General features: G+C 34.0%; 2 protein-coding genes across 10 annotated transcripts; both read right to left on the reverse strand.

The window, feature by feature from the left end:
• Positions 1 to 5,007: 5,007 nt before the first annotated feature.
• On the reverse strand, positions 5,008 to 5,721 carry LOC112721052 (uncharacterized). Its single transcript, XM_025772132.1, has one exon. It carries the CDS (start codon positions 5,719 to 5,721, stop codon positions 5,008 to 5,010), a length of 714 nt encoding a protein of 237 aa, XP_025627917.1.
• A 3,067-nt stretch (positions 5,722 to 8,788) lies between these two features.
• LOC112720388 (protein DA1-related 1) lies at positions 8,789 to 15,777 on the reverse strand. Of its 9 annotated transcripts, none has more exons than XM_072206518.1 (14): positions 15,609 to 15,777; positions 15,275 to 15,428; positions 14,760 to 14,809; positions 13,739 to 13,829; positions 13,473 to 13,563; positions 12,440 to 12,761; positions 11,740 to 11,860; positions 11,497 to 11,580; positions 10,945 to 11,064; positions 10,625 to 10,837; positions 10,452 to 10,514; positions 9,780 to 9,898; positions 9,630 to 9,688; positions 8,789 to 9,381 (listed from the first exon to the last, which is right to left on the reverse strand). In XM_072206518.1, the coding sequence occupies exons 4-14, from the start codon at positions 13,820 to 13,822 to the stop codon at positions 9,041 to 9,043; spliced, it is 1,617 nt and encodes a 538-aa protein (XP_072062619.1). In that variant the 5' UTR covers positions 13,823 to 13,829; positions 14,760 to 14,809; positions 15,275 to 15,428; positions 15,609 to 15,777; the 3' UTR covers positions 8,789 to 9,040. The 9 variants fall into 9 exon arrangements, with proteins under 9 accessions (XP_072062619.1, XP_072062621.1, XP_072062620.1 ...); XM_072206520.1 differs by having other exon boundaries at positions 14,760 to 14,870; XM_072206519.1 differs by having other exon boundaries at positions 15,651 to 15,745.
• Positions 15,778 to 16,423: the final 646 nt, after the last annotated feature.

The raw sequence follows: 16,423 nt of genomic DNA on the forward strand, positions 1-16,423 counted from the left end.
CCATGAGGATTTTTTGGGTGGACTCGTGTTTCACACTTCAAATTAAATTTTGACAATTAATAAATAAAATATATAACTATAAATTTTATTAATTTAATTTTTTATGGTTTTCTCGATTTCTGAAGTACTGAAGTATTTCTTTTAAGTAATTTATTGCGACCTAAAAATGAATTAGGCCTAAGAATAGTGGATTCAATGCGTAAACACCTCAAGACATGAACTTAAAGTTCATAACTCCTATCAAAAGTTACGAAAATATGATTACTGGACTTCAGTAGAAAAGCATCCAATCCAATTCATGTATTTTTTGCTCAAAAAATATAAACATGTTCAACAAACTAAAATGGTTAAAATAAAAAACATTTAAGTACAGTAAAGTTTACTAAATCTGTCAAGTTGAATATGAAGGAAGAAAGGGTTACCAACGTCACTTTTATAAACTCACACTATAAATACAAATCAACTGGCCTTATAGAAGTTTTGAATAGAATTGAATTGCTACTCATTTGTTTTCAGGTATTCTTCTTGAGCTTTCAGTCTTCTTCATTTTCTGTAAATTCTTCATACATCAAAAGATTCGCCACAAGTTGCTTGTAATTAAGTTGAATCTTTGTTTTATCTTGTATTAGATTAACAAACGTAATTTGAGTAGTTCCTACAGTTTTATAAATCTTGGAACAAAAATTTCAGATCTAGAAAAGTGTATTTCATATAGAAATTTAATGAGTAAAGTATTGTTTTTGTCCCCAACGTTTGGGGTAAATCCTATTTGTGTTCTTAACGTTTAAATCGTCCTATTTGTATTCCTAACGTTTGTAAAAGTGATTCAATATTATCCTGTCGTCAATTACACATCATGAGCGCTTTAGTTTGAGTTTTAAAAATCTCTTCTTGAAGTTAGAATACAAATGTCTGGGATAGAATCGATGATCTACTCTGAAAAATAGCTCATCTAATGTTGAAACTAATTCCTACAACATTTACATAATTCACTTTTCTGGGACATAATTGAATCTAAACACAAATAGTGGGTATAATATTAAAATCGAACACATCCAAGTGAGACCTAATTGAGAATGAATACATTCAAGTGAGAATAATTAAAAAATATAATCTGATTTGTTAGAATAATTCATAGTAGGATAACATTGAATCACTTTTATAAACGTTAAGGATACAAATAGAACGATTTAAACGTTAGGGACACAAATAGAACTTATCCCAAACGTTGGGACAAAAACAATACTTTACTCAAATTTAATTTATAGTAATTAAATCCATTAATGATTAATTTTAGTATTAGAATATGTAAATTTTGTTGATATGAGTTATAATGGTATCTAAGAAGACTTATTTAAGAATAGTTGAAGTTCTTAAATTGGTAATAATTTAAGTTGCTCCTGAAGGCATGATGCAATCATATCTAATAGTTCTTAGATTAATTGTGATATAAGTTATTGTATCTTAAAAAGACTTAAAAACAGAATATTTTTTTAAACACTTATTAATGTCAGCTCCACAGTATCTTAATAAGTTGAGTTTTGATGATTAACAACCAAATATAATTTAATGATTTCATTGATTGTTATCTAACATTTGTTCAAATGTATAATGTTTTAAGAAATTTTTTCTCAAGTAATATAAGTAAATTAGGAGAAATATGAATTTGAGGAAGTGCTAAATAACCTCGAAATTGAATAGGTTAAACATACCACCTCAAAAGCAATATCCATGTTCCTTAACTGAAAAAATCTTAAAAGTGCGACAATGTTCACCTCAAAATTCTGTCAAGTAAAATGTACATTTTGACCAACATTTTAAAGTATAGTACAAAATATAAAAAAAAAAAGTAATGATGTAGATATACACAAGAAAAAAACTTGTCCTTTTTATGCATATTTTAAAGAATAAAAAGCTGACACAAAAGAGGAATTTTAAATGATCTTTAATACTCTTTATGCAAAAAGAATTTTTTTTAAAGTTTTTTTTAGTTCTTTATTCTCTTCTATAACTCTTTTTTCTTAAAAAAACTTTTAAATTTGTAATGTAGGAAGTTTTCATTTTTTATTTTAGTCTACATTATTACACTCTTTTAAATATGAAAATAATTCATGTACATTAGATAACTTTTTTTAACTATTTTAGAATTGGGACAGATTTTCAAACTGAATTGTTAAGTTTTACAAACTGTGATAAACTAATCTAGTAGTGATTTCTCGTCTTAAGAAGACTGAAAATAAAAAAATTATCTTAAGTTCTTAAATTGTTAGGTTATTCGATCCAATCTAACTCATGAATAACTAATCTATTACTTTATAGATTTGAGAAGACTTAAAAAATAATATCTAAAATTCTTAGATCGAATTATGGTCCAATATGAGTCAAAGGTTAAATTGAGAAGGTTTGAAAAAAGAATATCTTTAGTACACTTATTCTAATAGTAAAATTCTTCTGTCTACTTAAGTACTAGACATAGACATTTTCTTACCAGAATAAATAATCATTTGTATCCATGAGAGTTCAGAACGCTGACATTTATACCCATCGTAGATGGAAACTGACTTTGTGCCTATTAAAGATGGGTTCCGTGTGACAAAAGTAGCCTGGCTTGGATTGGCACTTGCTTCGGGGTTGTAAGACCCTACGTGACTCTCCGAACTTCCCAAAGCCCTGTCTACGTGGATCTGAACGTTTCTATATGAAGGTAGAAAGAGCCTTATGCTTGAAATCAAAACCCTAGCAACTTGTATTCCCCAATTCGAACCATACCCCCCAAAATGAAATATTGGTGAAATTCAAATGCACCCAGAGTTATCTCATAACCCCAGTAATGTCATTACACAGATTTAACTCTGATGCAAATGATGGAAGTCGTAGCAGTTTTTCAAGTTCGAAGAAGATGAAGGAGAAGAAGCTCGACGGCAAATGTTTCTGTGGGAGGGATGTTGTGCTGATGGAGTCTGACACGATTACGAACCCTAATAGATGGCTCATCAGATGTCCTCTATGGGCGATAAGGGCCAGATGCTGTTGTTGTTAAGGTGAGACTATTATTTTTGAGTTTTAGTTGACAATGTGGGGTGTTTTTTTTTTTTTTCTGTTTTTTCAGACAAGAGATTGTAGATACTTTGTTTGGGTGGATGAACTGGAACAAGGATGGGAGGGCCTGGCAAGATGTTTAGCCAAGAGAAAGTCAGAGCATTCTTATGCAAGGCATGATGATGGATTGACTCTCACTGCAGGGGGGAAATCAGCAAGCATCCTCAATGATGGCTAGGAAGATAGACAAATTTACGGTTAAAATTAGGGGGTGAAATTAGGAGAATTAGAGTGTTGATTACAACCGTTGCATTGGGGGTAGCGTTTTGTTTGTTTTGTGAGTTGTATTTGGTGATGAAATTATAAGACATGTAAAATTGGGGATCTTTGTTCGTGATAGTTAAATTTTCTCATTATATTGGCATGATATGGTTTGTTTCTAATCTATACTGGTTTGCTTTACATGTGATACATTGATGTAGATACGCAGTCTTTTAACTTGTTGCTGCAATTTGAAATTATTTTGATAACATTTAAAAGTAGACAATGCTGTGGAAAATGGACATGAATCTCTCTTTTCTCCTTAAGGATCCAATAATAAGCTGCATCCGTAAATTAGTAACCTGATGGTTTTGCTTTTCAATATATGAGTTCGAACCAAATTGGCCGAATAAAATGCTGTAACAATAGTGATACCAAAAAAAGGCAAAAGAAGGCAAGTATATAGATATTGTAACAAGACTTTGTTCCTTTTATATATATATATATATATATATATATATATATATATATATATATATATATATATATATATATATATATATATATATATATATATATATGCCAAAGAAGCCAAGTATTGGCAACTCAAATCAAACCCTCAAAAAAAGCATTACTAAGTCATATCTAAGCCATACCATGAACATGCATAACAAAATATAAGACTTATGTATGTCACTGGTGTAAACTAAAAACAACAAAAAGCAACCATAAATAGTCTACGATATTGGGGTCGAGTTACTACTCCCGCCTGAGAACTGATTTTTTCCTCTACTGCTTGATCCACGTATATATCCTGCCTCGACCTCTACCTTGACCTCTCCTTCCATCAGCTGTGCCTCGACCTCTAACAGTTGGAGTCACAACTCCAGGTGTGGGCATGAACTGCATGAACCGGGTGCTTGTCCCTGCACTAGCACCTTGCAATGGATGAGGTGTAGTTTGAGAGTTGTGTGTGGATGGAGTTGTAGTTGGCTGGTTGGTAGGTGGTGTCGTTGGCAGCTGTGTTTGTCCGGTCGGAGGCGGTCGCTTAACACTTCTCCTTTTAACTTGTTTTCTGGTTGTTGCATTGTTTGTTGGAGGCTGTGGTTGTGCGGTTAGTGGGGGAGGCATTGGTTGAGGCTGCTGCATTCCAAAGAAGATCACAGTCATTATCACACAAGGTTTACAAGGCAGATTAGTGAAATGATTAATACAATGCACTTACTTCATTCCAAAACAGAGTTCAATATTTAGCTAGCCCATTCTTGGCCAAACCAGATTTCAATAATTCATGTGGTTAGTAAAATTGTAGAATAGAATTCAAAAAATAGACTGGAAACTACTTGCATAAACCAGATTTCAATAATCCATATGCTCTTTGAAAATGTAAATTAGAATTCAATAATAAGCTAGCAATGATTAAGTAACGAGCTTTCAATGAAATTGTAAAATAGACCTGAACAAGTTCATACATGAAATTTCAAGACAGGCCAGAATCATAACCTAATTAAGACCTACTATCAGATTCCCTAAACACATGAATCAGACGTACATCATTATAACATGTTTAAATGAGACAGAAAAGGTATAAACTTGCCCTAACAGACTTAACCAGTAAATATGCACAAGTACCTTCTGCATATCTGACATGAAGTTAAACCCGTTAGCTTGAAAATCTCCCACATCCTCCTGGAGTATCTCTAAAAATCACTTCCAACTTTCTTTGTTCTCTGATTCCACAATTGCGTAGGCAATAGGATAGATATTATTATTTGTATCCTGTCCTATTGCTGTCAGTAACTGCCCCCCATAATACCCTATAATGAAGGTCCCATCCAACCCTATAAAAGGTCTACATCCACCTACAAACCCCTTCTTGCACGCATCAAAGCAAACATAGATCCTCAGAAAAATAGGATTCGAATCAGGCATAGGATTCGTGTGGATCCTTACTGTCGACCCAGGATTAGTCTTCAGTATCTCGTTAGCATAATCACGAAGTCGTGCATACTGTGCAATCTCAGAACCCTCAATCCTCTCCTTTGCTTTCTTCATAGATCTGTAAATTTTCCTTTCATTGATTAGTACATCATACTCAGATCTGAAGTATTGGTCAGCCTCCCTCACTGTTAAGTTTGGTTGCACTCGTATCCTCTCCTCTAGCTCATCTATGACCCATTTTCCATCTGCTGACTTACAGTGATTGTCCCTGCTGCAGGTATGTTCATTTACGAAGATCTTTACCTGATAACTTGCTGGAAATGTTCTCTTGGCACAGTATATTTGCCAAGGACAGTCCTCATCATAGCATATAGCCTTCGATCTTGTAGAATCACAACGAGCAAAGAATATACTCCTTCCAATATTGATATTAAACTTTCGGACAACTTTCCTAAAATGGCTTAGAGTTTCAAACTCCATCCCCAACTCCAACTGCACCTGGCTAACCGAGGCATCAACATTGCTCTGACGAAAAACTAGCGTCTGGTCAGTATCCTCGTCACTTGCAATGCTATCCAATCCTCTGATTCATTCATCAGAAAAATCATCCTCATCAACGGGGACATAGAAGGTTGGCGGCTTGTCTGGATCAGGGTTTGGGATGAAAGACTGCCCTGTAGGGGGAGGTCTATTTGTTGATCTCCTCTTGTTCACCTTTGGCCTTCCCTTAACCTCATCTGAAGGATTGCTCTGATCATTCTGGGGAGTCCTATTGGTCTCAGAGGGTGGGCCTGACTGAGGGATTGATTGTAAAAGTGGATTCCCATACGGATGTGGGATGTATTGGGTTAGTTGTTCTAGTTCAATAGGGGCAGAGACATTGGGTTCAGAAGGCAGGACTGGGTCTGAATAAGCAGTGTGTGTTGGTTGCTGATCTTCTTGAATAGGTGGCTGGGAAGGTTGGGACTGAGTTGATGGTGGTTTATCTGGTATGACAGGTGTTGAGGGAGGCTGAGAAACCTGTCCTGCCTCATCAGATACTGAAAGTAGTGGGTCTGCTGTCTCATGGGCCATACTGACATTGTCCTCTTTTTGGGCCTCAACTCCAGCCTGTTTATGTGCTTCATGGGCCTCTTCACTGCTCTGGGCCTCACTCCTTTTTCGGTCCTCCATCCCAACTTGCACGTTACGTACAATTTCAGCATCATCCTCATTTTCCACTACTATCAATCTTCTTTTTGGACTCTTCTTCGGAGTTGGAACCCTTTTAGTACAGTGCTTTACTCTCATCTTTGATGGAGTCATATTGTTCTCCTCAATTAACACGGGCTCATCCACCGGATGCTCTGTATATATATTTATTTTGTTACTGTTCTTCACAGCTGCCTCATACATTCTAACTATATCCATATCAACCCTTAGGTCCCTCAACCCATCATCAAGCTCCTTCCTAGGTTCCAGCAAAAAAAAATTAGTAACAGATGTATATCCTATGTCCTTCAGCAAATCAGATACGAAAAAACCATTCAAGGTATCAACATTAACCCTCTCGATTTATGTGACTTCACCACCAACGTAACCAACTTTCCCACACGGCCCTCTCTCAAACCGTCCTCTATGATTAATACACAGTGTTATATGGATGGTGGCCATTCCTGAAAGTAAAATTAACCAACACATTCTAAGAAAACATTACATGTTACTACACCTAACACAAGCCCTAAATCAGCTAATTTAGCAATTCTCAAACAGGATTTGATATGGTAATATAATCTATCTAACTAGTCGCAGTGACATTTAAAATTAATCAACATTGGCAATGACATACCTATGCTCTCTGCCAACCAAAGAGAGTGACCTCTGCACCGTCGACGACGAAACCCCTGGGTTCGAGCTCTGCTCGCTATTAAATTCCTTGCACGTTCCTCTTTTACGTTTTCGTACTGATCGCTTGCTACTGCTCCGAAGGTCTTTTCCGAGTTGGGAATGACAGCGTTGAAACCCGTAGCTTCAAGGTGATGGCTTGGGAGTGTTCTAGACGTCTTCTCCGAGTTGGGAACGAAACGACGACCTCTGCTAGGGCACAGCAGAGTCTCCTGCGAAATCTTCTTCAATCTCCCAACCCTTAATAAAAAAAATTGTTTAATTCCACGTAGATTGAGCTTTGGGAGGTTCGGAGAGCCATGTAGGGTTCTACAACCCCGAAGCAAGTGCCAATCCAAGCCAGGCTACTTTTGTCACACGGAACCCATCTTGCATGGGTACAAAGTCAGTTTTCATCTGCGATGAGTACAAATGTCAGCGTTTTGAACTCTTATGGATACAAATGGTCATTTATTCTTTCTTACCACTTAATGACATCTAAAGACACCCTAAAACTTTCATTTGTATTTTTTTGTTGTTAACCCTCGTCGAATTTATATGAACTAGATTTAGACCTGTGCACGGAAAAAAAATGATATTATAAATTTTTTTGAATATAATTTTTTAGATAATTAAAAAAATAGATAAAATTTTTGGTTTTATAGTTATTTATAAAATAATATATATATATAACTCTTAAAGTAAAGAATTGTATAATAATAAATTCTATGATAATAATATAAAATTCATAATAAAACTTATGATAATAATATAAAATTTTGTGGTATTATATTTTATATATATTGAAGTATTTGTTTAAGCAAATGTTTCAATTTGTAAATCATATGTTTCCCTGCATAGTTTCAAAATCATAGTTAAAAATAAATAAACAAAATTTGTCGTGTGATGTTTTTTAACCTTTTTTTTAGTATTGCATTTTTTATTATCATAAAAAAAGAAACGCAACCAACTTAGGGTAATATAATGGTTAGTTTATTAATCTGTTTAAAAATAAGTACTGAAAATTTAAATTTCGTCTTGTATATGTAACAATCCTTTGCTAAGTGACAAATTATTAAATGAAACTAAAATTTACAGTAGATTAATCTTGACTTGTATGGGAAATACCATAAAAAAAAAAAAAAGACAATGCATAATACAAGAAAGATTTTTTTTTTTAATTATTGTGCCCTATTTAATATGGATGACATGGCCTAATGATAAATTTTTCTTTTTAATAATTGTCACTTATCCAAAATAGCTTATATGGCCAAATGAAAAGCAACAATATCACTTAAATACATTATAATATAAATAGATAAATATATTGTACGATTTCACATTTGGTTCACTCGGAATCGAGTTTAAAGCGAGTTAGTTCCTTCCGGTCTGGAGTAGAAGCATATATGTATCGTAATAAAGATTCGTGAAGGTTCTGCACCATATGAGATACATTATGAATTGCATGGCTCAAACAACAATTCACAAAAGGTAAGTAAATGAACACCGGCTAAATACAAGATTTACATAATTCTTTGCCAGAAAATTTTAGCAGTGTAAGAACTCAAATTCGCAGAAGCAAAACACGAATGTGTGTGATTGGTGAATAAGTTGGTTACATTCACCTTGTTTTGTTTTTGTCCTCTTTACAACACAAATACTAGCATATGAAACATCATCAATGTATATAAAACAAATACTCATTATTATTATTAAATATTAACTGCTTCAGCTGTTTAATTTTACCAGCTACTTAAGTGTTTATAGTAACACAAGAGGAGCATTTTCATTTTTTCTTTATACAGATTTCGTGTATATTGTAAATTGTGAAATTATGTAACTTTGTAATCTTTGGATACCCTATATAATTTATATGACAGCTGAGAAAATATTCGTTTGTGTAAAGGAAAAGAAAAAGGAAGTTATGTATCATACTTCAGTATGGAAAACTTCCGGTTAGTCGAATATGATCAAGGGTACTTCTTAAACCATACTTGAGCACAGCTTGGTTCCCCTCTCTGAATCCATCTCCATAAGCCGATGAACGATCGGACTCAATCTGGTGTTTGAAAAACTCACCAAGTTTCTTCTCAAAGTCAGACCGTTTACCCTTCTTTGATGATGTAGAAGAGGAAGGTGAGGATGAGGATGATGATGAGGACGAGGACGATGATGCACTATCACTTCCTGAACCAGCGTAGATCTCTGAATCTAGCCACATGTGAGCTAGCACTTGGCAAATTCCTTCTTCAACTTCTGGCCTTAAATTGCCATAGCCTACCAAAAAATGCAAATATTTTACCCACTCAACTACATGAACAAAGACAAAAACAACAACAAAGCCATGTCTCCCACAGCTAAATGGATCAAAGGTACCTATTATCCCCTGTTATGAATCATGCATGAACTAGGCCTATTGTATAGTTTTCTAGGATTTACCTCTACCCCGAGCCAACTCATCTACATGAAATAGAAAATGCAAATTCTTCTATACATAGTGTTGATCACAAGGAAGGGGAGAGTACCTTTAAGCCTAAGCCAAGCATGCATCATCTCATGGGCCAGGATTGAACCCGTCAATAACCTATAAACATGACAGTTTTGAATTAGTCACATGAAAGCAAAAATGTAGGAAGAATTATAGACTGTGAAAATGGATGGGATTGGAAGAAGACCTAGGGAGGCCATACAAAACAAGTATGGCTGTCACTTCGCAATGGCGGATTAGCCTGTAAGGCTCAGTTATCATATCTATGACTCGGTATCCTGCCCCTATCCTTGGTCTTCTTAAAATCTGGCATTACACGAATATATTAAAACCACCATCTGATGCATCAAAACAAATTTATCATAATTAAAAAGTAAAAATACAATTTACCACGCTAAATTTGGAAAAAAGATCCTCTAAAGTGAGGGAAATTGTAAAGTAACAAAGTAAAGAGTTAATCACCATTGAATTTGTAGTTTTTATCATGTGAGTCTCATTACCTTAATTCAAGGGTGATTAGGCTCTCACTTTTTTACTTTATCAACTCCTTCATTTAAGAGGAGCTTGATTCCGAAATTTGGCTCTTTGCAATTTACCCCCTAAACTTCTAAAATGTTCAATTTGACTTCCTCAAGTTAAAAAACGTTGCAGGAAAGATTGGCTACATTTTCATCCAAAATTAGTAGCAATTTTTTTATGATTATTTTTTTCACCGTCTGATAACTTCAGAAAGTCAGATTGCGCATTTTGAATGTGTATGCAATAAACTGCACGTGACCCAAACTTCAAGGGGGTAATTGCAATTTATCCTAATTAGAAAATTGGTTAGTAAAACCTATCACAACTATAGCATCCTTACAGTGGCGACAGTTTGCTCTTCCGACAAGCAAAGTCCTCTTGTTTCCGGTAAGTGGTGATGACCCTACCAAAGGAAAAGGAACAACCAAAAGTCAGGATAAATTTCGAAGGACAATTAAAATAAGCAGCATATCCCATGAAAAGAGAGTTTAGTTCAACATAGTAAATATTTACATTCTTTTCTCCCTCCATGGCCTCGTTGAGTGCTTGTCTCTCAACTAAAAGCATTGGAACTTGCTGTTCTATTTTCATATTTAAACCTTCATAGAATTCTTGTATTTCAAGATAGAGAGGCTGGCATTCATGCGTATCCATAATAGCTGAGTCTAGACACTCTAGGCACAACTTTCGACCGTCATCCAGCAAGAGATACTTTGTATCCCTTGACTGCACTGATTGGAAAGTTTAATGTTAGATAAGGAAATTGAAAAAGAAGACAAAAACAGAGAAATTGTAACAAACAATGAAATATTTCTGTAGCTAATATAACTGACCTCCATTCTTTCGCAGCTACAACAACGAGGAGTTCCATCACGCTCATGTGAAGGACAGTATTTCTGCATCCAGAAAGGATGTGCTCTATACTCAATGAGTCCAGCTGAATTTGGTGGGATCTGAAACAGAAGAATCAATCGTTCAATTATATATATATGTTTCATTTATATGCACACACTTTTTGTTTTTAATTAAAACTTGTTCAGTCAACATCTATAACATTTCTAAATCAATTATACCCTGAAATGGAAAATGAACTTCGACCTAGATAGAAACAGATTTCGTCTGCCATTTTCCTGAAATCTGAGTATCCAATTTTAAAGTACCTCTAATCATGTTGGACAACTCAAAATGATGCATAGTGTCAGTCTCGTGGTGTAAAAGTATGACACAGTATATTGGACTGATTTGTGAGTTCTTAATTACCCTAAACTATTATCAGTGATGTTCTTTGCACACCAACATTTAGTGCATTCTTTTTATGACATCAAGCACTAGAGTAATGACTAACAAAAAATCTGGAAACCAAGAACCAATGCTGATACACTTACGAAGTTCTTGCAAACATCACATCTTGGGTGATGCAGCTCCTTGTAGCAAGATTTATGGTAACGACGATTTCCAGACATGGAAAACTGTAAATGCATAATAATTGAATGATTATTAGAAATCAAATTTGACCCCAAAAACGAAGGGAAATAAGTCAAAGCATCAATTTGTGAACTGGAGGAAAAAATAAACATAGTTATATTCAGTTTAGGGAAGCATGCAGGAACAAAAAATGAGAAGCTAACCTCATAATCAGTGATTGGCAAATTACAAGCATGGCAACAGAAACATTCTGGATGCCAGACACCTCCCATGCAACTCAAAAATCTGCCATGGCCAATCTCTGAATTGCAGCCAGCACAGGTTCTGCAAACCATTTTCAAATCATTTAAGTTGTGCTAATAATAAGACTCCAATAGTTATCAAAAATGAAACTTCATATATCATTCCAATATGCATCCTTGCAGTCATTAATAAAGTCAACATTTCATTTTTCATACAGTGGCAATAAAAAGAACCCGAAAATGATCACAAGTGCTCACATGTTATCATCAATACAACAATTTTATATTAACCACTATTGAATGCTAAGGATAGTTCTTGTATCATTATCATCTAACCGAAAGGTACTTTGAGAAGAAAAGGAAAATGAAAGGTAACATACACCAAGGTATGATCCAAAATATCCTGTTGTGTTATCTGTAACAGTTCAATCTTCACACCAAGGTAACTGAAATTCTTCGTACTGAGTTATGGAAGTTGTTGTCGTTGCTTTATTTTTTTTAAAAAAATAAAAAGCAAAGATATTGCATTAAATCACTATTTCAAGATTCGGAAAAGAAATGCATCAATGTCCCTTCATTTATTAAATTAACTCACTTTAGCAGCTCCTATCTATTGTATTTGGTATTCCGACTCACATAAAGACAAATCACACCTAGTTACCTGTATACAGGTCGAAGGAGGTGTGGAAATGGTTGAAATAAAGAATCTCTTTCAGCTCTGTCTGAATCAATGTTCAAACTTTCTTGAAGTGCTCTGGCAAGTTGTTCATCTTCCTCAAGCTGCGCTTCTGCAAGATGCTTGTCATTATCCTGTTGAATGTTATTAAGATGGTCATCTTCCTCTTCCTCAACTTCACCAACAGATTCATCTTCTTCTTTGTGATGATTGCTTAACTCTTCATGTTGTTTAACTTCACCATGATATTCATCTTCATCAGTAAGTTCACACAGTTGTTCATCATCAGAAGATTGAGGGTCGTCCTCTGGGATATTATCAGGTCAATAAATATGAGATCCTTTTGATATTTTGGCAGGGAATAGAATAAAAACAAATAACCCTTTTTCCAAAGTCGTATACCAAATGCAATGTCAAGGGAGATCAACTATATGAAAAATATGCTAAAAACTGAGTTTCAACTAAAGTGAAAGCATTAAAATCAACAAATCTCCATATTTGTTTTTAAAAAAAAAATAGAGAAAAGAAAAGAAAGGAAAGGTAATTCATATTATTGATGATAATTAAATCATACCATGGTCCAGAGGAGATCTAGCAGAAAAGAAAGTGGGAAGAACCCCAAAAGCATTGTCTAAGTAGGACAAGCAAACACAACCGAAAATAAACTAAGAGGAAAATCTTAAAGGAGGAGCTTCCCCAGCTCTGAATTCTTCATAGAGGTTTCTTGCGCCTTCCATGATTTCTCCTGAGCTAAGGGAGCAGTTATGTCAAACACTCTTGTTTCTCGCACTCCATAATTCTAGTGGTGGGGTTAAATTATAATTTAACTAAAAACTTGTACCACTACATCTTATTATTCTACTGAAAATTATCAAATCATTAAACAAGACAACCTAGACTTGTACCATTACAATGTACATTTTAGGTATCTCATTAACTGAATCACTCAGTACTTGATACAAGTTTCACAAACATGCTAAGAAATTTTAACCACTATTTGCAAAAGCATAAATCTTACCAATAACTTTTTTCCCTTTCGGATCTTCCTCCGAAAGAGAGAGTGCAATTGCACGATCAATTTCTTCTCTCTCAACATCTGTCAAATCATCCTGCACTCAATTCGGCACTATTACAACTTCAGAAGATCTGCTTATAATAAGTCTCAAAAGAACTAATCCCCATATCATGTTATGTTCATGCTACTCTCTTGCTAAAAGCAGATAAATAACTACAATAATGACAATAGATTTCATTAAAAATGGACTTAGTGGAAACTGTTATTACCATGGAATTTTCATGTTTCCCATGATATTTTCCTCTCGAAGATTTATGGTTGGATCCCTTAAGCAGCTTGGTAAACCAACCCATACAGTTTCTGGAAAGACAAGTTTAGTAAGAAAACATATGCAGCACTTACAGAAAGGAAATTGCAAATTTCAATTAAGAATGCCAATAAACTACAATCAAGGCCTGTTGTTCAATATTCACCACAAAGCATGCCCATCAGTCTAAAAGTTCATAGATATATCACATCACCATAAACGTTACCGGACAACAAAGCTCTAACTCTAGTGTTAAAATTCAGTGGTATTGTTAGAACTAGGGTTTTCAATTGCAAGGTTGCTGAGTGATTGCAAGGATTATGGCTTTAGCAATGCACATCGCAGCTGTTGCGATATGAAAATTTGTATTGAACTTGAATTTGACTCTATTGTAGCTTGGATACAGTTATGTTGTGGTCAAATTAATGAATTGGCATCACACTGCAGTTGTAGCCATAATTGCTCAGGCGATGGCAATTTTTTTTTAATTTCCCAGAGTGTTCTCAGCTGGCAGACTAAAGTCTAATCTGTCGTGGACGAGTAAAATGCATACACAAGACGAGATTCGAAACCCCAACACTTACTTAAGTGGATGATCACTCGACCCACCGAAACCCAAGTTGGTTAGCAACTGCAATTTAATTCCCTGAACTTAGAACTGGCCTGAAATAAGCAACGCCTAAAGCTACAGGGCACGGAATATAAATACCATGCCTCTATCTTTGACGCTCAAGTTTTCATGTGGAAACTACAATTTTACCAGTTCCTCTAATCATCAACAGTTGGACAAAAAATAAAACAAAAAATGAAGCAAAAGAAGGACAACAACAAGAAGCAGGGGGTAGGATGATTTTACATGGAATATCAAATAAAAGAAAACCATTCTCAATGCCACAACTTTGATATTTTGAAACAAGAAAGATACAATAAGGTTCCTAAGTAATCCATCGCATACTTAAAATCAACGGTTGTTGTTCACTTACCAGCATCAACCAAACCTCAAAGCATAGATAAAGGACTCAAATTGAATTTGCTTCAAACGAAATTCAGAATTCAGATAGCACATGCATTTAGAAAGAAAAGCAATCATCAACCTGACCCCATACATACTGATCATAATTGATTAGAAATACCGCAAGCATAAATAAGAATAAAAAAAGGAGAGAAACTCTGTATCTTCTGAGTGTGTGGATGTGTAAATTATGAGAAAATTTGTAGAGAAAAAGATAAATAAATTCCTAAAATTTTAATTCGAAGATACATAAGTTTTGTGACTAATTGAAAATACAAAAACATTACTAACTTTTTAAAATTCAAGACATTTAAGTATTTTCAAAATATTCGATGTTCCATTAATTTTAGTAGTTAATCTCAATCATAAAATTTATATATAATCGAGACCATTGACTAAAAGTAATGGAATACCAGGATTTTGGAACAGCTGAAACTATTGCTTAATTATAATATAGACCAGACAAAGAATAAGAGAAAAACTCACCAGAAAAAGTGTTATTGGGAATCAGAGAGACAGAGAATCAGAAGAATCCCAGTTCAAGTACAATTTTTCTTGTTCCCAAAACAGTAATATATATGTGGCACTGTGGCTGTGGGTGTGATTCTGTGATCCCAAAGTAGCTTTATTTGAGTGCAAACTGCAAAGAGTAGAAGGAAAGCAGAAGAAAAATAAATAAATAAAAACTTGTGTTCTAAGCAAAGAGGCCCAAAAGGGATAAAATTTGCAAGTAGTGGAGTGAAAAGCTTTTATTTTTTTTTTCTTCCGCGTCTTTATTTGCAAACACCCAAAAAAGACGGATGGTGAAGAAAGAACGAACAGAAGAAAAATGAGAATCAGAAGCAGCAGTTGAGCTTGTAACTTTGTATTGTATTCAATTCAATGCCACCACCACTGCGCTGTATTTTCCTTCGGCATTGTGGGTCCCACAATTTATTTTCCTGACACATTCATTCTACCAAATGTCAACCACACCATAAAATATTATCAGGTTTCTTCGTAGAAAAAGGGCCATGTTATCAATCCCAACCGGACCGCCGGTTGTCCGGTTTAAACCAGTGGTTTGAGTGATTGAAGTTTGAACTTTGAAGGCATTATTAGGTGGAAACTTATATGCAGTTAATCTCGTACAAAGTTGATAATTAAGAGTCGTTAGATAATAATTTAGTTAAATTTATCAAATTATTTAATAATTCTTAACTATCAACTTTACATAAAATTAATTGTATCTAAATTTCTATCACATAATTATCATAACTAAATCCATAATTGACTTAGTTTGAGTACTGAATTATTAAATGAAAAATATTAAAATATTATTAGAATTTATTATTTTTAACTATTAATTAGTTATATATATATATTTAAGAATATGAGTTAAAATATACTATTAGATTATTAAACTAAAAGAATTAGATTGATAACTAAAGACCAAAAATAATTCATTATCATAATTTTTAAGTATTTCTCCTATTAAATTACTTATTCAACTATTAGAATACTAGTTGAATGAATAATTAAATTATAATTAAATAAATATATAAAATTATATTTTTTATGATAAATATTTTTTAGATTTTATTTTTTATTAAATTAACTATTATTTTTAATTTTAATAATTAAGTAAGTAGTTTA

The sequence above is a fragment of the Arachis hypogaea genome, chromosome 11, assembly GCF_003086295.3.
Source record: "Arachis hypogaea cultivar Tifrunner chromosome 11, arahy.Tifrunner.gnm2.J5K5, whole genome shotgun sequence".
Classification (NCBI taxonomy): Eukaryota; Viridiplantae; Streptophyta; class Magnoliopsida; order Fabales; family Fabaceae; genus Arachis; species Arachis hypogaea.

Excerpts from the sequence above, each read along its gene's own strand:
- LOC112721052 (XM_025772132.1), bottom strand. The coding sequence starts at position 5,721 with ATGGAGTTTGAAACTCTAAGCCATTTTAGGAAAGTTGTCCGAAAGTTT.
- LOC112720388 (XM_072206516.1), bottom strand. The coding sequence starts at position 13,822 with ATGGGTTGGTTTACCAAGCTGCTTAAGGGATCCAACCATAAATCTTCG. Across the intron at positions 11,861-12,439 it reads CTCCTTCGACCTGTATACAG|AACCTGTGCTGGCTGCAATT; the intron begins GTAACTAGGTGT and ends AATGGTTTGCAG. Across the intron at positions 9,899-10,451 it reads AAGAGCAAACTGTCGCCACT|ATTTTAAGAAGACCAAGGAT; the intron begins GTAAGGATGCTA and ends GTGTAATGCCAG.